General features: G+C 42.9%; 1 protein-coding gene across 1 annotated transcript; it reads right to left on the bottom strand.

Moving 5' to 3' along the window:
• Positions 1 to 5567: 5567 nt before the first annotated feature.
• Positions 5568 to 24274, bottom strand: dctd (dCMP deaminase). The gene is made up of 6 exons (XM_079159569.1): positions 24158 to 24274; positions 19034 to 19133; positions 17618 to 17753; positions 16659 to 16775; positions 12908 to 13004; positions 5568 to 5830 (listed from the first exon to the last, which is right to left on the bottom strand). Exons 1-6 carry the CDS (start codon positions 24187 to 24189, stop codon positions 5749 to 5751), a joined length of 564 nt encoding a protein of 187 aa, XP_079015695.1. The 5' UTR covers positions 24190 to 24274; the 3' UTR covers positions 5568 to 5748.
• Positions 24275 to 25572: the final 1298 nt, after the last annotated feature.

Here is a 25572-nt window from a genome sequence, read left to right as displayed (position 1 = left end):
GGTTAAATGCCTAAACTTAGATTTCAGTCACAGACACACTGTGCTACATGTGTTTTGATTGAACTTTTATAATATGTGTTTGAAGCAGAAGTAATTTAAGAAACTGTTGAGCTGTCGTGCAGCACAAATGGTGAGGAGGTAGCGGGTTTTGAACTCTGCTCTTTCTGTTCCTTTCGCTCTCGTTCTTGCTTGAACTTTGTTACAACACACTGATTCAGGATGAGACAGTGAGGTAAGACTTTGGTGCTCTCTCTCTAGCAGTGGCCTTTTCTCAGCTACATCACACTGACTAGTCATTTAGGTTATGTCAACAAGCATTTTCACTCACTCAGTCTGATTCACATGAGATCATTTATGCAGAACGTTTCTCCCTCTCTTTTATGGTTTCTCTGACTGCATTGAGGACAGCAGTGGCCCGGGGGGAGAGCAGGGGACATGTTACAGGATGGTTGCTGGTTTGAATCCCTGAATGACTAAAACAAAAGAGCAGGATCATACATGGTTTATTTCCCAATAAACAGAATTTCAAAGATAATGAACTTCAGCCTGAGGAGATTTGGACCACAGAGTGTCTGACGAACTACAACACTTTTATCAAACAGACATTTCAATCTTCCTCAGGTCTCCAAACCATCAAGTAAACATCAGGTGCATCAAGTCAGTGTCAGAATTAGCCAAGTATGTGAAGAATTACCCAGAAAAAGACATTCAGCTACATAAAGCAAGAACAAAGCTCAACAAGGTAAACATGAACATTTGACTAAAGATGTAAATATATATGAAAAAAGTGTAGTGTTTTGGTGTAGTGCTCTAGGACTAGTGTCCAGGATGTGAAGGGTCTGCAGTTTCCTGCCCGTCTCCTGACTCTGGAGGTGTAGAAGTCCTGGATAGAGGGAATGCTTTCTGCAAACAAAGAGTCATTAACAATTTTGATGGCATACAATACTATGATGTTTTTGACAAATTATCATAGTATAGTATCAGTCATAAAATGTCATGATAGTATAGTCAGTCATAAAAGAATCATAAAGTATCATAGTATACAATTCCATAAAATATGATTACATTTATCATCGTAAAGTATGCTTTAAAATATCATGGCGTATTATGCCAAACAATTTGAGAAAAAACAACTCATTGTGTAATAGGTAGAACTTAAACAACAATAAAACAATAGAATAAAATGCAAACAGCGTGATCCACAGGCTGAGCACCCCAACAACAGCAAGACAGGCTGAAGCCTAAAAGTCTCAAGTGAAAGGACAAGACTCCATCCATCCATCCATCCATCCATCCATCCATCCATTTTCCTCCGCTTATCCGGGGTCGGGTCGCGGTGGCAGCAGGCCCAGCAGGCTGACCCAGACTTCCCTCTCGCCCGCAACATTTTCCAGCTCATACTGGGGGATTCCGAGGCGTTCCCAGGCCAGCTGGGAGATATAATCCCTCCAGCGTGTTCTGGGTCTTCCCCGGGGTCTCCTCCCAGTTGGACGTGCCCGGAAAACCTCCAATGGGAGGCGTCCAGGAGGCATCCTGATTAGATGCCCGAACCACCTCAGCTGACTCCTTTCGATGCGAAGGAGTAGCGGCTCGACTCCAAGTTCCCTCCTGATGTCCGAGCTCCTTACCCTATCTCTAAGGCTGAGCCCGGCCACCCTACGGAGGAAACTCATTTCGGCCGCTTGTACCCGCGACCTTGTCCTTTCGGTCACGACCCAGAGTTCGTGACCATAGGTGAGGGTAGGAACGTAGACCGACCAGTAAATTGAGAGCTTTGCCTTCCGGCTCAGCTCTCTCTTCACCAAGACGGTCCGGTGCAGCGCCTGCTTTACTGCTGCAGCCGCACCGATCCGCCTGTCGATCTCCCGCTCCATCTTACCCTCACTCGTGAACAAGACCCCGAGATACTTAAACTCCTTCACTTGAGGTAGGCACTCCGTCCCCACCTGGAGGGAGCAATCCACCGGTTTCCGGCAGAGCACCATGGCCTCGGATTTGGAGGTGCTAACTCTCATCCCTGCCGCTTCACACTCGGCTGCAAACCGCCCCAATGAATGCTGGAGGTCAAGATCCGAGGAGGCCAACAGGACCACATTGTCTGCAAATAGCAGAGAGGACAAGACTCCTGTCCAGCCAACCAATCTTGAGATTCTTCAAGTTTGCTCCTAAAATGACAAATCTTAGCAGATACAAGTAAACTGTGGACTTCAGGAATAGCTCACCGATAGAAGGTGCTGATATTTAAAAACCAGCTCCGATCCAGGAAGGCCCAGTGTGTTCCCACACTAAACCAAAGGAGCTTTATGATGCAGATTGATGGCTTGTATTTGTATCTGTAACATGTAGAAGAATCAGTCATGCTGAAAGGTTGTGCAGAGGTTTCACTGTGTGTTTTAGTCGAGACGGAGTGGTATGACCAGTAGCTCAGGTTGACAGAAGACCTGAGGCTGTTTGATCCTTATAGGGTGACGTAAACATTAAGGTCCAAAGTAAAGAAGTCAAATATGCTATGAAACAAGAAACAGATCAAATAGTGTGACAGGAGACATGTTAGCACGGACAGGCTTTCTCAAGTTTGAAAGACAATTAAAGGAGCCAGCAAATGAGGGCTGCACAGGAAAATTAGACTATATTATGCCATTGTTTAACAACATATTTTGACATTTTTTTATGACATACTAAATTATTAATGTTTTAGGCATACTATATTATATTCTCAAATGTCTTGCTTTTCTGTTTTTATATCATACTAAACTGAATATCTTTGGGTTTGAACTGACAAAACAAGACATTTAAAAACATCACCCTGGACTTTGAATAACTGGGATGGACATTTTAGTGACCAAACGATTGATCTAGAAAATAATAAAAGATAAATGAATAATGAAAATAATCATGGCCTGACACTTTTTATGGCATACAAAACGATAACCAGAGGTATGCATGTGACCAGGACTACAGGGAAGTACAATACAAAACTGCATGGCTCTGTATGTTGGCTACAATTGCTGTATTCCACATCCATCAGCTGTCACTATGTCATTGCTGCTCCTCCGACTAAAAGCTCTGCAGAACTTTACGGTTGGGTGAAAAGTTGTGAAAAAGTTTGACAAGTGTAGTTTGTAAACTAAAAAGGTCCAATGTTGAAAAGTTCCTCTCTGGTGAACGGAACCAGAGGGAGAACAGAAAACTGACATCAAATATTAAAAACCAAAGGAGCCTACTAGGAAACGCAACACAGCGGCTGTATTCAGACTCGGTCATGATATACATCCCAAATGTAAATGGGATGCACTTACAGTGCTTTTCTACCAGGTACATTATTGCTATCATTACTCAACTCAGCAGCTTATTGAAGTCCGCAGGACTTCTCAAACAAAAGTGATCAGACAAGTATGAAGCAAGTCCTCAGTTATACCTAATAAGCTAATGAAAAGGAAACCGACAAACTCTGCATCATCAGCCTTGATGTGAAGACGATCCGACTCATTTCGGTCTTAAATAAATTACAAACACGTGAACACGCTGCCTGCTTGAGTAGAGGAAAGACTGGAGGTTGACATTATTTCCTTTGCTTGTGCTCTTTCATGTCTGTCTGCTGTGGGTTTATACATGCAGTTTATGTTATTGAGAGCAAGGCCGGGACTTGCTCTCGTTTATTTAGCCCATGAAGACTCCCTCTTTTTGCTCCTCCATCTCTTCCTCAGTCTGCCCCTGCTTCCTCCCCGAGAGTGCTTTGTCGCTCTGCTCTGCTCTTACCTCAGCAGTGCCTTAGCTAATAAAGCATGTGATTCGATTGCACCCACTCTCTGTGTTTGTGTAGTATCCGCCTCTCGCTCTTTGTTTAGCGGCCAAAATCAAAATGCAGCCCAGTCCAGTGGTGCAGAAAGTGCTTAATGTGTCTCATCAGACTGTGGTTTTCATCAGGTCTGAATCTCAAGCTGGTGGCGGCTTAGTTCATTAGAAATATTTTACTGCCTCGTTGCACAAAATGAGCATATTAAATTGGTGGGGTTTCCCAAGAGTCAATGCCAGATTTCTGGCTTTCTGCACACTCCACACCCCGAGGCATTTCAACACATGCCCAAACTCTCAACTACCCCCACTGTGAACTTTTGTTCAGTGATCTATGCAAGCATGAAGGAGCAAACAGCCACCAAACCAGGTGTTGGGCCAAATTGTTTGTTTCCTGGAAACAATGAGTCTCTGGAATGTTCATGCCAGGGAACAGATATCAAAATAATGAACAATTTATGTCATTTTCCAATCCCTTGACTTTCAAATAGTTAAAAACAACCTTTTTAAAATAGCCAAAAACACTTGAGCCTATATATTTTCCTGCTGCTGAGCAGCGATTACATTGTTGGTGACGCTATTATCTAAAACCACCAGCTTCCACTACTCTTACAACTAATCCAGGTTTGTAAACTAGTCTAGTTTATTCTGGATGAAAAGTTTGTCATAACAGGCCAATTACACGGCAGCCGAAACATTAATATTCATTGTACTGTGTGACGGAGACATAAGAACCATACGATGCACGGTAGCCAATGTTAGCCACATGTCCATAAGTGCCTACTGTAGCCTGCATATATGTTGTAAAACAAAAAAAGTCAATCTGTTTTTCAGATCAAGTTGAAGACAAACACACCCCATGAGGGGTGTTTTACAATCGGTGAGGTCAAATTGTTGTATTTTTTTTAAATGGAGTCTTGTGGCTTTGAGGAAAGCCTGTTGGGACTATAAAGCCTGTTGGGACTATAAAACGTGTTAGAACAGAATCCGCTGCATCATTTTTACTATGGTTGAAAGAAAGATATTCAACAACATATTACAGAAACTGTCTCACCAATTGAAGACAGCAACGTCTTTCAGAAAACAATCGTAAAATGGTTATTAAAACTAAGATGAGATGCATATCCCCGACAGGGAATTCAAAAAACAACCCATATCATACACCCAGAAACAAAAACATGTACAGTGTGTAAAGATAAGAGGAGCCAATGTTGGAATAATTGGGCCATTCACAAAGCAGCTCCATTAATCCTTCTAATCTGACAAACTGGTGTTATTTTATCAGTTAATAAAATAAATGATTGCGTTAGCCTTGAATAGGTCTCAGAGGTGCGCTGCAATGTGAGCTGTAGTACAGTATTAGATGCCCGTCTAAAGAAAGAGCTACACTTAAAGTAGAAGACAGAATAAATTGTAACAGCAGCTACTTTCTGGTTGGACAGACCTGAATGAAACAAATCGTAAAACGACTGAATGCAGCTTCCACTGTGAATGTGAAAGGTCAAATGAACTAATTGTCAAGGTGCCTCTACACTAATCTGGAACCTCTCTTAAAAGAGAGGAAAAAAAAGCTGATTTCTGGTTTTCCCCTAAGCAGAGAGACGAGAGAAGATCAGATTCACAACACAAAAGATATTTTAAATCAACATTGGAGAAAGTGTGTTCAGAGTCCCTGTGTATGCCTGAACCCAAAGAGAGTTCTAAAAGGGGAAAAAAGTGTGAAAGCAGCATCGAAAGACCTTCTGCCACAGCTATCCACAAAGGGCCAAGCGCCAAATTAAACCATCTTTAATATCCAGTTAATCAGAATATAAAAAGCCAAAGTCAAGGTATCCTTCAGTTTTCCTTTGGACAAAGCAGGGGGCAAGAAGACATACAGAAAAGAGGCATCAAAGTCTCTTTCAATCTCGTCAGTCTGCCTCATTCAGCTCCCCAAGGTGAGCGTTTGCTTTTTCACTTGGCGCTGTTCAGCATTCCAGGGTGGTTAATGGAATTAAAATCAATGACAATCTCAGTCCTCTTGGGCTTGAACTGCCTGCAGAAACACAAAGGAAAAAACACCACAAGCATTAGTCAGGTATGAGGACACCACATGAAAACAAGCAGGAGGATGAAAGTCTCTTCTTCATTGTCTTATCAAGTCATACATTCATCCGTCCCCAACCCCCGATACATTCTCACGAGGTCTGGACAAATTATTAACAGAAACAAGTGTGAATATGTATCTATATTGCAAACTGCAGGAAATCAGCGTTAACAGACAAGGAACATATCTCAAACTTAAAGCATTATTGTCCAAATAAGAATACGGAGTGCAAGCGAGCACAGGCTCAAACAACAGCAAGCGAGGCCCTCCCGCAACAAAAGGCAACATTAGTGTGGTTTTCCAGCATTGCAACAGACGACAAAAAGTGATTTCTCACAAATCAAAATGAACGAATCTGACAACGGTTATAGTCCAACGCAGAATATGGCACAGCAGCACACCATTACAAAATATCTAGGACGTCCGCTAGCCATAGTGTCAAAACACGTCATGCACTAGACTGCAGCCAAACACTGTACAGGCATGATCCTGATGCTCTATAAGAGAAAGAGTTGTGCATTTTAGCGGTTTGTTTACTTGGACTATACCTGTATACATTTGCACTCTTGCTCGGGATAAAGTGAGTTAATCAGCAAATTTACACCCCGTCTACACGTATAGATATTTTCCTCTACATTTTAAAATAGAAATCTGTCCACACCACCTTCGTCTTACAAAATATCTCCATCCACATTAAGACGCAATAACGACTCAGTAGGTGGCGATAAATGCATCGTCAACGATACCAGAGGAGAAGTGTGAGCTTAGTTTCTTTTGGTGGTGTTAATAATAGCAGGAGCTCTGAGTGGCAAACTCCAGTTCTATTTCATCCTTACTGACCGCCAGAGGCAGTGTTTAACACTGGATATCTTCTGTCTCGCGCATGCGCAGGTCGAATATTTATATCAACAAAGTCACCTGTGACCTCGGATGACCCCCCGTCGTCTATAAGTTCCGGTGTCATCCTGAGATCAGTCCTACGGAATCTTCTCGCGAGTTCATGGGATTCCGAGTGACCAAGAACTCTGGCGGTCATCCAGGATTCATAGAACCGTAGTTACATTCGTAACTTTCGTTCTATTTCATCCTTACTGACCGCCAGAGGCAGTGTTTAACACTGGATGACTTATATCAACAGAGTCACGAGGAATCACCATAACTACCTCGTATAGCTCCGGCAGAGAAAATTGGCCAAAGAACCCTCCCCAGTGGGTGAGGGGTGGCAACCTTAAGTCTGTAGTGTTTGGTGAATGTGCTCGGTGATGCCCATGAGGCCGCAGCACATAGATCCTCCACAGGCACACCTCTCAGTGTTGCCCCTGACGTGGAGACACCTTTGGTAGAGTGGCCCTTCACCCCGGATGGCAGAGCACGGTCGCTCGCCTTGTATGTATAGGCAATGGCCTCCACTATCCAGTGGGATAGGCGCTGTTTGTCCTTCAGAAGGAGCACAGCCCTTCTTAGGCTCACCATAACTGACAAAGAGCTGCTCCAACCGCCGTATGCAGGCGGTGGCTTCCACATAAGCTCTGAGGGCCCGCACTGGGCACAGCAGCCTTGACCTCTCCCCTCCTGACGGGAGGGCCAAACTGCGTGAGCTGGACAGGCTGGTTGATATGTGAGCGTGTCAACACCTTTGGGAGAAAATGCTGCATTAGGCCACAAAGTGACACCCAAGCCATCTGAGTTCCACCTCAGACATGAGTCTTTCACCAGAGAAAAAAACATTTTGGCCGATAGCCATCTCTGCTCCGCCTGTGCCAGGGGTTCAAAAGGAGACAAGCATAGGGTATTTAGTACCAAGGGTAGGTCCCATGCAGGGGCCTTCGGGGGACGCAATTGCAGAGCCCTTTAGGAAGAGGAACGCCAGTCTGTGGCTCTCTCCTGTGTCATTGTCGACCTTAGTATGCTGCCCCGAGATAGCGGCCACGTATACCTCCAAGGGTTTAGAGGGCGACCGGCCCTTATCTAGAAGCGACTGTAGAAACTCAGTACAGCAGGCACGGGGCACTGTACTGGGACATTGTTCTGAGCCGCACACCAGTCAGAAAACAGCTTCCACCTGTTTTCGTACTGCAGATGGGTAGATCGCGCCCTGGCATTCAGAATAGTCAGTCTGACTGGTTCTATGCAGCCACTCAGCATCTGATTGGGCCAGACCCATAGTTGAAGGCGGCAGGGATTGGGATACCAAGTCCGGCCTTCTAGTTGCGACAGGAGGTCCCTCCTGTCGGGGAAGAACTCTGAGAAGCATTGCAAGATCAGAGGGTATGGTGGAAAGGCATTAAGAAGATCCTCTGGCCACGTGTGAGCCAGGGCATCTTGATCCAGAAGGACTGGTCCTCTCCGTCAGGGAGAACCAGTGGGGGCAGTGGGTCGACATCACGTCTGGATGCAGCCGCCACTCTCCCGGTGGAGGCTTGTGACGGAACAGGAAAACCACAACCTGGTTCCGTTCTCCTGGTGGGTACATTGCCCGAAGGCTGGTCAGGCGAGGGGCCGCCCAAGTCAGAAGGGCACGGTGATCCCCATAGCAACTTCTGCAGATCTGGTGCCCCCTTGATGGTTTATGTGAAAACACAGCAGAGGTACATGCTTTCCCTTCAAATATGGGAGGAAGTGTTTGAGCACTTAGCTCTAGAACATTGACTTGCCCCTGAGGTCTTTGAGCAGACAACTGCCCCCAAGCAGTCCTGTTCTGTCACACTGCACCTTGAGAGGCAGGTATCTGTTGTGACAATCTCCCGGCGGAATGGAACCGAGCCCATGGGGCCACCGTTTGCCAGATATGCACTCTCCCTCCATGGGGATAGAGTGAGTAGGCACTGTTTTGATACTACTATTGCCCTGTCTGTGCCACTTGGCATCCAAGTGAAGGCTGTTCAGCCATCAGCAAACCCACGGGAACGACAGTCGAGACAGCTGTCAGTTTACCCAATAGGCGGAGAAAAGGATGTAGGGCAACCGTCTGCCCCCCGGAAGAGGTTGTGGGGGATCTTGTCCATAGGCTTGGGCAACAGATAGGCCCTCATAGGGCCACACTAATGAAGGTTATGCTCTGAAGAGGGCTCAGGTAGCTCCTCTCCATGTTCACCTTGAAGCCCCACCGGGCCACGTGAGAGAATGCGAGCAGTGTCCTGAGGTGCCTGAAGCCGGGATGGCGCACAGGTCAGCTAGTCGTCTAAGTACAGCAGTACTTTCACGCCCTGTGATTTGCAGGGGAAAAGGACAGCAGTAACACACCTTCTGAACACCCATGGGAAGAAGGGAGAGTCCGAATGGAAGCACCCTGGACTGAAAGTGGCGGCCTCAAAAGGCAAAACGAAGAAGCTGCCTGTGGTGATGCACCATGGGAACATGGGAATAGGCGTCGACAGACGTGAACCACTCTCCCTTGGGAATCTGCTGCTGGGAGAACAAAACCGACAGCCGGCCCGGAGACATAGTCTCCTGGCCCCCCTGCCTCTGGAGGTTATGGGGGCGACTGTTAGTCCCCAAGTTCGGAGATTGCCCGGCGGGGACTTAAGTAGGGTTGTATTGGTAGCTGGCCGGCCTCTCAGCGGGACGCTGAGGCCTGTGGCGGCTACTGGGGTAAGCTGGAGGCTGACAAAACGGCCCTGGGGAACCAAGTGGGACCCCTAGGTCTGCGGGGTGCAGGCATGTCCCTGTGAAGACAAGAGAACTGCTTCCTGGTCCTTAAAAAAAAAACAGTCCTTACAGTGAGAGGGGAGTGAGGACACTCTTCACTAGGATATTTGCTGCAGATATTGGTGACCCACCAGTTAGCCTGAGCGAGAGCACTCTGCCACTGTGGAAACAGACCAAAAAACAGTCCTTACAGTGAGAGGGGAGTGAGGACACTCTTCACTAGGACATTCGCTGCAGATATTGGTGTCGCACCAGTTAGCTTGAGCGAGAGCACTCTGCCACTGTGGAAACAGGCCAAAAAAAAAACAGTCCTTACAGTGAGAGGGGAGCGAGGGCACTCTCTTCACTAGGACAGTCGCTATAACTAGTGGTGTCCCACCAGTTACGCTGAGCGAGGACACTCAGCTAACTGTGACAGCCGTAAGGTTACAAAGTCAATGGACACAATCCCAGTACCAGCTTAGTCTAGTTAGTGTCCCACCAGTTAGCCTGAGTGAGGACACTGCCAACTGCGACAGCCGTAATGCATAAAAAGCATCAATGGACACAGCATCAGTGTTGATTTAGTATAACTAGCATCTCACCAAGTTAGCCTGAGCGAGGACACTCTGCTAGCTGTGACAGCCGTAAGGTTACAAAGTCAGTGTACACAATGCTAATGCCGATCTAGTAGAACTAGCATCACATCAAGTTAGCCTGAGCGAGGACACTGCTAACTGTGATAGCCGTATCTGTGACGGGCGGAATGACGGCGTATATTCTACGCTCTCGTCGGTATGCCACTCGATTAGCTAGAGCGGAAGCGCTCTGCCAACCGTGGAAAAACGAACAACTGTTATAGAAAACAATGTTAATCGATCTCACCGATTGCTGTCTTCACGACTTCGGTGGCCCTTATCAGACTGGTGATGACCGATGATAGGGGCGTCCACCAGTCCGGGGCTCAATGGTCCGAACGGCGACAAACGCCACTCCCTCCTAAGAGGGACAGCTTGTCGCAGCCTTTGGAGGGCGAAAGATCCGCAACTCCGACCGGTGGTCACAAGGCTACAGCGACAAGCTCCAATATGTCTTGATCGTAGACACATCTTTGTTTAAGCTTATGCTACCATGGTAGCCAACCTGCATAGCGAGAAGATGAAAAAGGACTGAACTCGGAATGACACCGGAACTTATAGACGACGGGGGTCATCCGAGGTCACAGGTGACTTTGTTGATATAAATATTCGACCTGCGCATGCGCGAGACAGAAGATATCCAGTGTTAAACACTGCCTCTGGCGGTCAGTAAGGATGAAATAGAACTGGAGTTTGCCACTCAGAGCTCCTGCTATTATTAACACCACCAAAAGAAACTAAGCTCACACTTCTCCTCTGGTATCGTTGACGATGCATTTATCGCCACCTACTGAGTCGTTATTGCGTCTTAATGTGGATGGAGATATTTTGTAAGACGAAGGTGGTGTGGACAGATTTCTATTTTAAAATGTAGAGGAAAATATCTATACGTGTAGACGGGGTGTAAATTTGCTGATTAACTCACTTTATCCCGAGCAAGAGTGCAAATGTATACAGGTATAGTCCAAGTAAACAAACCGCTAAAATGCACAACTCTTTCTCTTATAGAGCATCAGGATCATGCCTGTACAGTGTTTGGCTGCAGTCTAGTGCGCGAGAAGATATCCAGTGTTAAACACTGCCTCTGGCGGTCATCCAGGATTCATAGAACCGTAGTTACATTCGTAACTTTCGTTTTGACAAGTGAAGCCAATGCAGAAGTGTCTTAAACCTGCATTCTCTCTAATGTCCATCAGGGGGTGACTCCTCTGGTTGTATAGAAGTCTGAGGAAATGACTCTACTGAGGGAATAAATCAAGAGAGAAGTAAACATTGTAAACATGAGTTTATGGTCTCAATCTCTAGTTTCAAGTCTTCTTCAATACAGCGTGATGTTCATTTAGTACATGATTTAGAGTCAAACAGACCATAAAGCAGAGTATGCCTCAGGGCGGGCTTACTGTGATTGACAGGTCGCTGCTGCTACCAGAGCCGTCTCTACGTCACTCCTCTGCATTCCAAATATGGTAACTTCCATTCACCGTTCAGTAAAAGCCAACATGGCGACAGCCTTAATCCAAGATGGCGACGGCCCAAATTGTCAAACTCAAAGCTTCAAAACATCAGTGAGTGACATTACGATGACTACGTCCACTTCTTATATACAGTCTATGGTGAGCGGTCATGATGGAACGACGGGGTTAACTTCAGGTCTGTTTGACTGATCTGTTATGTTAAGTTGTCATCGTTTCCCAAATGATATACAAAGTGAACAGGTTGTGTTTTTTTCTACATCTTTTTTCTACATGCTTTTTCAAAAATATCCATTTTCTGTACACATGTAAACAGGGCCTTAAAGAGTATCCAGGTTTACTGAATATTGGCTAAATAACAATGACCTTTAATTCTAAAATACTGGTAAACTGCCCGCTCTCTCTTGGCCGTTGGTCTGCTTCCACCACTCGGCCATGTTTTCCTGAAGGACATGACTGACATTGTCAGAGACAGACAATCATAGCAGAGGCACTAGGAACTTTTTCTCAGCTTTAGCAATCTGACCTTTAATGTAATCAACCAGGAGGCCTCTGGCATGCCTTGGAGCACCCTCAAGACTCATCACCACCCGCTTCCTGCAGGTCATGACCGCTGCTGTTGACTGTGGTGCTCTGGCCCTTGTGTTTTTTCAGTAAACCAGAGTGAATTTCATATTCCTGGGTGTGTTTTGGGGCAGATAGCTAGCTTTACTTTTCATCATCCTCTAACTGGGAATGTTGGCAGAAGTACAGTTCAAGGTGGATCTTTCAATTTTATTATAAAGATGGATAGTTTAATTGAACTATGAAAGGATTGAGTCTGAACTACGTCCGTCTGTCCTTCACATAACTTGAGAACTAATCTACATCACACGTGGTGTGTGTATTGCTGGGGAACCAAGGATGTGATGCAACAACTTCGGACACACAACATGTTCAATATTAATAAACTATGAATAAACAAGCGATCACGCTGTGCAGTGGGGCTTCAAGGCTGTGCGGACTGAGTCAAGCATGTTGTCCGCAGCGGGCCTTTACAGGCCGCGGCTCATTGCCGTGGGGGTGCCGGTACTCTGTTTCTCTAAGCTGGGGGCGTGCCCACTGCTGTCTCTCTAGGTCATACACGGACTATGGATCATACAAAGCCACTTGAAAACACCCAAACCTTCCCTTTAAGGGAGCAACACCTCCACACGTTTTTTTATTCTCTCTTATTTGTTGATATGTTCCTTTATGCATCCCTTGACCTTGTTTTATGTCAATAATAATAATAAAAAACACTTACTCACCTGTAACCTATGCCTGCCATAGTGAGCAGCCTTCTGGAAGCGATCATCTCCAGTGTGTCATGGTACTTATCAGAATGAAAGATCACTTCCTTGATACCTGGACAGAGGGGGGGATTGATTAGAGATGCAGAAGGCAGGAGTGCAAAACAAAAACCAGTATTAGTCTTCTTAGCAGGAAGAGATAGAACAGGAAAAAGAAAGCAGAGCGTTTTTTGTGTCCCTGGCAGACACAGACATGCTATGCATCAGATCCATCCAACTGTTTGAGGACCTGAAATATTTAGCTCTGAGCCAGAGGACACATCTTAATAATTCTCCTGACTTCCCTCAGAATAAATTGTACACTTTTTCACCTCAAAAAGGCTCAGAGAATAGGACAATAATGCTGGCCAACACATTTGTACAGTGAACACTCGAAAACTTCGCAACAAATGAACATAGTGGCTGCTACTGCCCGAAGACATTGCAATATATGCCAGTAGTAAGATGCATCATGGAGGTTCATTTCAGAAATCGCTTCTCTCATTTCTGCATTTGGGATTCATACTCTTGGAAATGAAGGGAGCCATCCCACTAGTGGAGATTTAGAGTAGTGATGGCAAATGAAGCATCTACCGGTGCAACAAATAATCCACGTGTGTTCATAACACACTAGGGCTGGAGTCAACCAACCAGTTTTTGGCACTCACTTCCAGTCTTCCGTTTCGCCATGTTTACCTAATCCAATAGGTTTTCATCGACTAGTAATTGAACAAAATGGCAGCGACAGCTAGTGTTCAAACTAAGGAGCGCAATGTACATATGAAGTAGTAGACCATGCTCGAGCCATATTTTAGTTTTTTTTTCATTTCACTGCCGTAGTTAGCCACCAATGCTCTATAGCAACTAATAGTTAGGCTTCTTATTGGACCAAACATATTCAAATGTGCCAATTCTCATGTCTTCACACTCAAAGCCAATGCAGAAGTTGTATGGGTTCTTAATACCCGCACCCACCTTATGTGTTATGAGACAGTTTTGATGAGTTTTATTTTCTTTGGATGAGGGGTGTTTTACAATCGGTGAGGTCAAATTGTTGTATTTTTTTAAATGGAGTCTTGTGGCTTTGAGGAGAGCGTATATTAATTGTATGTTATGTACATTTATAAATTCATTCAAACCCAACAGAAACAAAATAAATCTCATCAAAACTGTCTCCACTGTTCTAACAGACACCAACTCTTTTGGGCAAAATAAAGCCTTAATTCCCCGAGTTAGATGTGACATGCTGGCTGTAAGCCGCTGTCTCTCTGCCATTGCCGGCCTAGTGCTATTTAAAGCCCACTGATCGAGTCTCGTGCTGTGTGCCAAAAGTAGAAACAAAGTTTAAAGTTAGTCCTTGCTCAGGATACTCAAACGCATCCTTAAAAATCCTTTAAACAAAGGACTGGGTAGAATTGCAAAGATCCTTGACATTGGAACAGTCATTCAAATACTCTTCCTTTTGAAGCCGTTAAGCTGCACTTTGGGTTACTTCACATAAGAGATTTCTGGATTTCTGTATATGAATCTGAAGTTGGTGTGTCATCATCAAACACACACCGACACAGTCCAGATGAAGCAGGTCAGCTGGGTGTTTAATTAACCATCCCGTAAGATGATTTTTTACTTTCATTTTAGTTTAATGAATATTTCATGTTATAGAAAAACACTTCAAATGAAATCATTGTCACTGTGAGAACTTTCCAGGTGTCTGATGAAACTACAAACTCACTTCCTGGATCGTATTCCGTTGTCTCACCGATACCTGAATCAATATACCGATAACGCCGCTGCCCATTGCGTTCATTTAACACAGAGCCGTTATCTGGCCTGACCCAGAAATGGAGCGAGGAGTTTAATGAGGAAGGAAACCCCTCTTTAGCACCGTTAGTCTTTTGGGTGATGGACAGGTCTAGCAGGAAAAGGTCAACTGGAAGTTAATGGGTATGTATGAAACTGACTTGAGTGATGTGATTCACATTATCCCTATAATTATCAAAATGTGCTTACAATTCTTACACTGGGACGTCAACATACTGAAATCACTTCACCTTACATTCACAATTATTGTTTTAGTGAAAAACACACAATGTTAAGGTAATAATAAATCATAAGGTTCCCCTGCAATAACAAAGGGTAAAGTTCTGTCTAACACTGGTAACGACGTTCATGATTATCCAGATAATGGAAATTCACCACAATCAACTGTTTTATCTCGATCTGTGATTAAATCCTGTCCCGTCCCTGCACCACAATACAAAGTAGGTGAACAGAACCGGGTTTGTTGTGAGCACACTTTATGGAGGATAATAAATACTTCATTGTGATTTCAGTATGTTGAGGCAGATCATTAACTTGCATAAGGAAATAGCACAGGAACTATAAACAGTCATGTGAGTCACACACAGTCTGACGTACTGTTGTATATGGAGCGACCCGTTCTTTCTCATAAGTAAATGTTCTACATGGAGTGCAAGATTTCCTTGCACACCATGAAATCAATTTCATATAAAATATATTCAATTGAAGGGTTTCCCAAGAAAGGTTCCTTATTTCAAACGTTGAATCTAAATACAAGTAGAAATGCAATGATAATCGATTAGTTGTCAACTATTAAATTAATCTGCAACTATGTTGATAATCATTGAATTGGTGAGTCTTTGACTCTTTTTATTAGTTTTTAAAGTCAGAATTCTCAGATTCTCTGGTGTCTTTACTCCCCTGTGACAGTGAACTGAATAGCTTCAAATTGTGCACAAAACATTAGTTGGACATCATCTTTGGCTTTGGGAAACACTAATCGACATTTTATAAACCAAAGCGATTAATCAATCAATCAAGAAAATAAACAGATTAATCAAAAACGAAAATGATTGTTAGTTGCAGCGCTAAATCTGTGAATTGATCAGCTTGTGAGAAACGTTCCTGAATGTTTCAGCTGCAGTCCAGAGTAGAAGCATAATGTGCTGTAATATATACATCAGGTGAAGAAGGACCTTATCTTAAGTCTTTTGTGATGCAAAGATATATTTATTAGCAGGAATATAGGAGAACAATAAAGAAAGTAATACTCTGTTGATTGAATTTTGGGTAAAAGGTTTTGGTATGTATTTTACTTCTATAAGTGAATAAAGAGTCTTATTTCGATGCAAAGATATTTACAGAAATGCGGTTTAGCTGAAAGCGTCATTTAGTTTGATTTGATTTGCATCTCTTTTAGTTTGTTGGCTAATATTTTGAGATTAATTTGTATACAATTCAACACATAACATAGCCTACATACACACTCGACACGAACGGCGACATTCACATTTTAAACTCAAGATTGGAATGCTGCTCTGCTTTTTGTCCCCTTTCTTTTGGCATGTTGTATATTCATTGCATTTTAAAGTCCAATCATCATCATTCACAGAAAAAAGATGTAATCATTTCTAAATTAAACATGCTTTTATCTTATGAAACATTGTGCTTCAATCCATATTTGTTGGCGTTCAAACAACATTTTTACTGTCAGGGTCTCAGGAAGCGTGCATAAGCCCAGAGAAACGAAACGTGGATTAAAAAGTTAGCATTAAGCGCAAAAGCAACGGATTCCCTCATTTAGCAGCATCATCAGCAACAACAAAAACAAGCAAAAGAAAGAAGAAGAAATGTAGACACGGTGCGTACAGGATTACAGCTACCGGCGCCGCTGGAGGTAAGAGTGAGTATGTGTGCTGTAAACACCCACCGGCCTGAATGATGAGCTTGGCACACTCGTTGCAGGGGAACAAAGCCACATACATGGTGCAGCCTTTCACATCAGCGCTGTTCTTGTTCATAATGGCATTCAGCTCTGCATGGCACACTGTGGGACAGAATGTTGAGATAGACCCCAGTCAGTACAAGACATTATGAGTTTTAGGTTGTACTGCAATCAAGCCACAGAGAGACACAGGCATAACATACACGAGCCTGGCTCCTAGGAGGTGTGTGTCTTCTATGACACTGAAGAAATGACGCAACAACACACTTACTTCTCTCGTTAAGACACCATCTTGGCACACTCCATGCAGGAACCAGTTCACATTCATTCTATTATTTACATTTGGTTGAAAATTGTTCCAATGAAAACTGTGGATGGTGGAGTAACCCTGACACCACTTCTGGAATAAGATCTTCAACAGTTTCAGTGCATTAAGGCACCACGGACAAAATTGCACTAAACTCCATTGTATTGGGGTGGAGGTACAAGTCTCAGTCTAAACACCACCTGGTCAATCTAGTCAAGTTGGTCATCATAAGTGGAGAAAGATGCTGATTGCTTATTTGTACCTAAATTGAGCACTAAGGGAGAAGAAAATGAGAACCAGAGAGAGAGATAAAGAAGAAACAGTGACATTTATTTATTTATCCTCTACCACCCTCTACAGGCTAAAGTTTAGCACTTGATGCATGGAGAGAACTCAGCAGCATAGTATGGACAACTAATGAAGTACTGAAGTCACACAAATGCCTTTAAAATTGGATTATGGAAATTCCAGAAATCAGATGATTACTATGGAGTTCTGTGTTGTGGTGGATGAAACCAGGAGCTCTTTGTTACTTTCTTCGTGCACATTTGATTCCAGAAAAAAATCAAAACCAAGATGATTATCCAAAATTGAAGCGAGGACAAAGCAAGAAGTGCGTGTGCACATGTATTCTCACCATAAGGGTATTTTGTGTCAAGCCGGTTGTCAGCACAACGGGACCAGGGTAGCTCATCATCATCACAGCCATTGGGCATCCCGTTGTAACCAATGCCAACTATCTTATTCTCCTGGTTCACTATACACGCGCCCACCTGCAGAGACGGAGAGAGGTTCCACAGTTTAGTCTGGCATTTTTCAGTGTATCAAGGAATAATGCATCATTAAATGAAACAGTCACTACATTCTAAAGGCTTGGACATGAATGACGAACATCCATTTCTTTCAACCATCATGATCTTCTACACATACTTGGTCTATATGTATGGGGGAAGATCTTTTTAATATGTTGCTCGGTTTGTTTGAAGATTTAAGTTTGCTCTAAGAGCATCTTCCTATTTTGTTTATTTTCCAATAATGATTTAAGAGCTTATGGGCCTCTCCCCTGTGCTGCATTACTAACCTACAGAATGGAATAAAAACCTCTTCCAGCTAGGCCACTATGGAAGTGGGAATTTAAATGTGAATCCAGATTAAGATACTATATGGGTGAAGCCCGAACACATCTACAAGCCTAGTGCACCAAGTTATTGTCCGAGCATGCTACACCCTAGAATGAGAGTCCAGATGAAACCTATGTAGCAAGTCTGTCACATTGACACCTACAGTCCACCTAGCCTGCACGGATTTTGACTGGGGAAAGCATGGTTAGCTAGCGCTGCCTTCCATGTTCAAAATGATTAACGTTTTTCTACAGTCCACATTTTGCATGCCCTGGATTTTTTGCTCGAGCCGCAACTTATAAGTTCATTGTCCAAATGAAGACTTTAATCGTCTTCAAAAAGTACAAGCTGCAACTCAGGTTGGAGCGGGAAGTATTGTAGAGCTGCAGCCATCGATTATTTTAATCCTGGAGTATTCTACAGATGAACTAAACCACATATTCTATATTACATAGGTATCTGTGAGGCAAATGTCCACAACATTGCCAAAACTTCTTGGTTTATTAATCATTTACAAAACTTCTTCAGGCCACGAAATAGTTTTTTTCCAAATCCTGTGACTTGATTAGGTTTTTTATAACATCACGAATGCCGATTATTGACAATTCTCATCGGAATCTGTAAATATTAACACATTTTACACACAGTAAAACCTGAAAATAACACATCTGAATTACAACTGCGAACTGTACGTTATCACGCTGGATACATAAAACAGATAATACAGTAACTCTGGATGAATCAACAGTCTTGTACAGTTGACGCAGTAAAACCCTTACCTACTGAACCCTTATATCAGATTTGTCAGTTAGGCTGCCACACGTTTTTCTCAAAAATCAATTAGATCAACTTTGTAAAGTATCTAATTGCTACAGCCCTTTAACAAACACACACACACACACACACACACACACACACACACACACACACACCTGTGAGCTTGGGTCTTTGCTCCTTTGGGCCGATAGAAAGGCTACAGCCATAAAGTATTCCGGCCATTCCAGGTAGTCGTCCCTCTTCCTAGTTGTGCCGCTACAGAGAAACACATAAAGACAGAGAGAATGAAAATGTTTCTCGCAATTCAAAAACTGCTGAAATGTTTTGTGACCTGAGGCTTTCCATTTACTGAATTCACAGCTCATTTCTGAGCAGTGGTTCCTTCTGTTAACACACCCATCCACGCTCCTATGTTTGAAGTCCACTTATGTTACCAGCTGTGTGTACACAGTAAACTGCTAATGATTTGCAACACAATTACCATAAACAGTCACTTTAAAATACCAAAATTATCATTTGAGAAGAATGTTATCAAATGGTCAAATGGGTCAAATGGATCACAAAAGACACGGTATCACGGTATCCAGCTCGTATCACTGGACCACGGATCAGATCGGCAGAGAGAACTTTTAGGGATGTCCCAATCCTGTTGTGACAGGTACACAAGGCTCCAGAGTAGTGTTTTTACAGCCGTCGCAAACAATATTTTCAACTGCCGTGAAGTCAGTGTAAACCGTCAGAAATTCTAAATGTTACCTTATTACTCAGTTAAAGTCATCTATAGTGGTTATATGCAAAAAAAACACAATGCAAATGATTACGAGATAAAAGACTGTATTTTCTCCGTACCGTATAACTATGGTCCGTTCCACCACTCCTTACTGTGCATAATATGCAGTAAAAGGATATGATGAATAAATATGAATGGTGATCACTCACATAAAGCATGGAGAACGCAACGGGCTCCGCGTTTCAAGACCGGTGGAGTGGGTTGCCAACATCACCACAACCCCTGACACATTATCCACGCTGGTTGACAGTCACGCTGGGAGAAGGGAAAGAGGGCCCAGGACAGCAGCGAGGTCCAGGGCCCAGGACAGCAGCGAGGTCCAGGGCCCAGGACAGCAGCGAGGTCCAGGGCCCAGGACAGCAGCGAGGTCCAGGGCCCAGGACAGCAGCGAGGTCCAGGCAAGGAGCCGCGAGCCACCGTCACCCTTGGACTTTCTAAGCCGACCTAGAGCCTATTGCGTGTTTTTAAATATTTATCTGCATACGGGTCCCTAAACAGTGTTGAAATTGCATATATTGGGTATGATTGGAAAGCGGACACTCGTGTGGTTCCAATGAGCCCAATTGTATTCATGTGTGGTGAGGTTAGTCCCCATAGTAGCCAATTCATGTAGTGAGACCATTTTCCGAAACTTGACGTCACTGTATGAAATAACATGTTGTGATCTCTAGGATAATCCCAGTCTACTGAAACTTTACAACCACAAACTACAGCCATTCACAGGATGTATAGCAGGGGTGTCCAAACTTTTTTCAAAGAGGGCCAGATTTGATAATGTGAAGATGCCCAAGGGCCAAGTCCCTGCTGACATTATTTTAAACAATACAAGTTGCCTATACATACACTATTATTTAATAATTATATTTTCAATGACACAGCAGGGATAATTTTATTTTAAATATGCTCTTTAAAATGTAGCATTCTGGTGTACTCTGAGAAGAAAATTAAGTGATAAGACATTTACTTTAAGATAAAAACTAATTTATTATTCAGTTATTAATCAGTATTTCAGCTCTGGTTGAACAGCTGGATAGTTTTTTTCAATCAATATTATTATTATTATTAACTTTTTATGTAGATAAAATCCATTGAACGAGGTCTCATTTTCAAAAGTTTGTCATTTAAAAACAAAGATAGCAAGAGTAGCGAGAACCATCGCCTGTACAAATAAAGTGATTAGTTTTCATTGAACCCTGTTACTGTATTAACTTCCACTGTTACTGTAAAGCTGTTAGAATTGTGGCCTATCTTCTATTTGCAAATAATATGCATTCAATCCAGTTCAATTATTTAAATTAGAATGAAGAGTAAAGTAATAGCTGTGATCTATACACACCTCTGCATTAGCAACCCGCTGAAATGAAGATACAGGCACCTTAACCCTCTCTAGCAATACTTCAGGGCCCTGTTGGGACCGGAAGTACCCTGGCTGTGGTCATCACAGTGAACAGTGTCTAGGAGTGTGATGAGAGGGCACGTGAGCCCTTGTTACTGTAGTTCATCTCCTTGGAGCAGAGGCAGCATTTAGCATACCCTGCTTTATCAATATTTCTAAAACACTGCGACAGCAGGAAGCTGTACTCACGTCTGTTTAGAGTAGACCTCCACCTTTATCCAGGCCCAGCTCCACCTATATCCAGGCCCAGCTCCTTCACATGTCAGCCCTGCATCAAGCTGCGCTACACAAACAGCGTCCTCTCCCTGAAGCTCTTTGACCTCATCATCTCATCAGTATCTGGACCTCATCATCGTTCTATCAAAAATTGAGTTAAAAAAAAACAACCTGCCAGCAGATCCGCCGGTGTTCCGGTTTAACGTTAACGAGTGACCGCGTGAACTGAACCGGGCATGTTTCATGGCGTTACGTTTTTTTTCCTCCTAAATCTCGATAATGACGAATGTTAACAAACAAAGTTCCGCATGCAGTGGACGTTATCCTTAACCGCGCAAGTCTGAACTGTAAAGGAGGGAAAGACGGTGTAGACATCTTAACGCTGATTGGCCAAGACTCGACACATCAAAGATGTTTTATTGCGAAGATCACGTCATCACCTTTTTTCCTCGTCTCAATCCAATCTGAGAAAGGCTGGCTGGCCAGGTGACCCCCCCCCTAAAGAGAAAACATCTACGGATCACGTGGATGATATATCTTCATTCAAAACGGCTAATTTCGCTGAAAAGCAACAAGTTTGCAGGTGTATTTGACTCGTGGGCCCGCGAAAAAGACCGCTGCTGTGTGGCCAAGTTATCTTGGAGTTGCTTCACTTTTCTAGCACGGTCGCTCTCTGATAGCTTGTTGAAGTATTAGCATGTTTTGTCTCGTAGTGTCTCTTTACATTATATCACTTAAACAAGGCAACAGTCTCATGACAAACTAGGCAGACACAGTTGTTTCGGTTTTCGGTGAAAAAATATGAAAGCGGCGGCCCTCGGTATCGACTTTCCTTATTTTACTTGCCGTAGCCATGACAGTTGAAGGGTCAGAGACAATTAAAAAAAGCCAGTCAGTTACAGAGTGGTGCTGCCACCATGAGGTGAAAAGAGGAATTGCATGTTGAATTTGTATGATTTATTCATTCCGTTTTGACTGTGCTGGCGGGCCATAAATAATGCATTTTAAGACAGAAGGCGCGGGCCGTATAAAATCTGACCTCGGGCCGTGATTGGCCCGTGGGCCGGACTTTGGACATGCCTGATGTATAGCTTCCACAGTATATTGACAATAAGGGTTTGCAGAACAGAAACACTCACTATCCAATCTTAAAAAAAAAATCGAATTCTTGCAAAAAAGTAAATGTCAGGTTTTTGATACCAAATCATAGCATGGCTTTTTCCATATTATTCCTCAAATTCTTGGTCTTAAAATGGTAATTTCTAAATGTAATGATTGTTTTTATATAGTAAAAAACGCGCAAACACACACACACACACACACACACACAACAACCCGTCACAATCACATTTCAACAAGAAAGCACAAGTACGTAAGTACCTCTGCCAAGGTTTGGCTCGTATGTACATGCATTATATTTTGCTTTCATCAACACTGCAGGGTTCACGTAGTTTTGGATTAAATCGGAAAAATATGTTCCCTGATGGAAAAAAAAAATTTGAGTAAACACCCCCTCAATTCTTTAAACAATATAACGCAACACATCTTTCTAGCGTCCATGTTGTTTCCAGATAAGGATGCGTTTAAGAACGACTTCCCAGCGCATGAAAAGGATCATGTGAATGGGTCATTGTCTGCCATTCTAGTTCTCTTATTAATTGTTTCTAAATCGTTCCCGTGTCAGTGTGTTTGTGCCCAACACAGATCTGCAGGTTTTGCATTTCAAAAATTGTTGAGTAAGTCTACTGCTGACAAAAGTCAACTTCTGCTGCAGCTGACTGTCTAATATCGAGTGCTGTGGGTTTTTGGCAGTCAGTCGTTTCATGCTAAAATGACAGAGAAGCTATGTCGCGATATGTTACATGTTGCATTCCAACAACATGGACAGCAGGTCAAACAAGCTAGGAGACATCTGGAAAACGTTGTGCGTGCACATCTTTACTTCCTAAACGCACAATGTGCCTGTAAACTGCTGTTGATGAATTTAGTTGTAATTTTCTTCAAATTTAAAACAGAAGAAATATGATTTTGAAAGTTATGTCAACATTCATAAATTATTCTGTTGCATTTACACCATTTAACCCCAATCCTACCAACTGAAAAAACTGAATAAACCACCAAACAATATCCATAGCAAAACGTTTTTAGTTCTGCAATTAATGAAATCTGAAGAAGAAAAAAAATCGGATTATTAATTTAGGAAAGTTACATATCCTTTGCATATTGTGTAAAAGGAAAACGGAGCACATGAGGACATCTGTGTGTCTCTTATAAAATGACTGACAGTGACAGACTGTGAACCTTTACTAGGACTGATGGCTAACATTTCCTCTATCTATTGTCATGTATCTTTTATAACAGCACAGGCTGCAATTGGATGCTTTTGACTGGTACCCTATCATTAAAAAAACACTAAATAAAACTGAAACACAAAACAATGGTATGAAGTCATTAAGAACTAATTGATTGACATGACAATCCTAATAAACTGGAATGGTAGAATAAAGACACTGTGAGATATGAAAGTAGTCCTCTCGGTAGGCTGAGGGTTAAATCAAAGATTTGCTTTACGTCATTTTCTTTCTACACGATGTAGGCGTTAACAAAGTGAACGCGTGTGTTCCAATATGAAGCAGGGTGAAAGAGTGGTGTGTGTGGCGACGTTACAGATTCACTCAGGCTAGTGTTTGAAATATGACAAACGGAAATACTGAACGTAAAACAGACGAAACAAGTTCACAGTGTAGAAAAACACAACAGCATGTGGGCGGACCTCATTCCACCAGAGTGTCTGTCTCATAGCCTCACGTTACCGGTAACTTTACTTTCTCTCGGTGCTTGTGGTGCCTCTCAAGACAAAAAGCTAAAGCTAGTTACCCGTCTGGCTTCGGCTGCTGAACTTCTTCCATAGTCTTCCAAATACTGGTCTTAGTCGTGGTGTCTCTGCTTCTTTCTGGCCTTGTATGCTGTTATGTTTGCTGAACATCACAGTCAGCCGTGGCAGAAAACTACGTCACATTGCCTCGACACGATATAGGATGAAATCTCCCGCGCTATTGGTGTAGCCTTTTTGCCCCGATCTTTGCCTGTCAGGACAAACTCCGACTCCTTTTGCTAAGATGACTCGAAGACTCCATTCACAACCATGAGCACAATAACTTACCTTAACTTATGACAGTCATAGAGTACAATATGTAAGAGAGACGGTGAGAAAGTCTATGGTTCAGACTGCCTGGCACGCACAGTAATTCATTCTCTCTTTGGCATCCTTCCCATTACCGCCATCTATTGGATACAACAGTTACACGTCTATTAACATAATCATTACATATTTATGTAAATTTGTTTGCCCCACCATTTCATCAAAGTCACAAATGATGATAAAATGATTTAAGAATTTGACAAAACGTGAGTTAAATCCTACTTAGAACACATCCATTGCTTTGACTGACACAACAGTCTACTATAAAAAAAAGTAACTTCATTGTAGTAGTGGGCGCTACCTTCTATATAAACTAATCATCTACATGAGACTCGAAGCTGCAGCAATCAGACCGTCTTGCTGTTGATCATAGCCAGGGCATGGGCCATAGAGAGAAATAATAAGTATACTGAGGACACAATTTACTAAGATATAATTTGTTCCCTCAATTTAAGGGGACATATGCTTATTTTCAGGTTCATACTTGCATTTAGGGTTGCTATTAGAAGATGTTTATATGCTTTGATGTTCAAAGAATGCATTTCTTTTCTCATACCGTCTGTCTGATTATGTCTTAGAGCCCCCCTTCCAGAAAAGCCCAGTCTGCGTTTGCTGTTTGTCCTCTGAGAGTTCATCCAGGCCAGTCCTACAGTGAGGGTTTATCACTCACAATTAGTGCACTGGAGGTCACATGTTTCTGGAAGAAGTTTCAAGATTTAAGATATAACTTAAACATCATTGTCAGTATCATGTTACAAATATATTCATCTTCTCTCAATATTTGAAACAACCTGATTACCTGTCCAGAGTGTAACCAAACTTTCACCCTGCATACTTTACCCACTCCACGGACAACTGCGGACTTATACAGTCTTGAACGTGGTTCCATTCATACTATAATTGAAGGTCTACATCGGTCTGATGTTCCACACATGCACATTTATCAATCAGCACTCTGTTCCACTTGTGGTAATGCACCATAACGCTGTTTGCTAGGAGTTCAATGCCATTTGACTGTTTTTGTCTTTCTTGAAAGACAAATTATACAAATGTGGGTAACGGCGCATATCCTCACACAACCTCTCTTCAG

The sequence above is a fragment of the Pholis gunnellus genome (assembly GCF_910591455.1).
Source record: "Pholis gunnellus genome assembly, chromosome: 5".
Taxonomy (NCBI): Eukaryota; Metazoa; Chordata; class Actinopteri; order Perciformes; family Pholidae; genus Pholis; species Pholis gunnellus.
Note: the sequence above shows the minus strand (reverse complement) of the source record. Positions and strands in the feature narration are given on the sequence as shown.

Excerpts from the sequence above, each read along its gene's own strand:
- dctd (XM_079159569.1), bottom strand. The coding sequence starts at position 24,189 with ATGGAAGAAGTTCAGCAGCCGAAGCCAGACGG. Across the intron at positions 13,005-16,658 it reads CAAGCTCATCATTCAGGCCG|GTATCAAGGAAGTGATCTTT; the intron begins GTGGGTGTTTAC and ends CCCTCTGTCCAG. Across the intron at positions 5,831-12,907 it reads ATGGCAGGCATAGGTTACAG|GCAGTTCAAGCCCAAGAGGA; the intron begins GTGAGTAAGTGT and ends GTGTTTCTGCAG.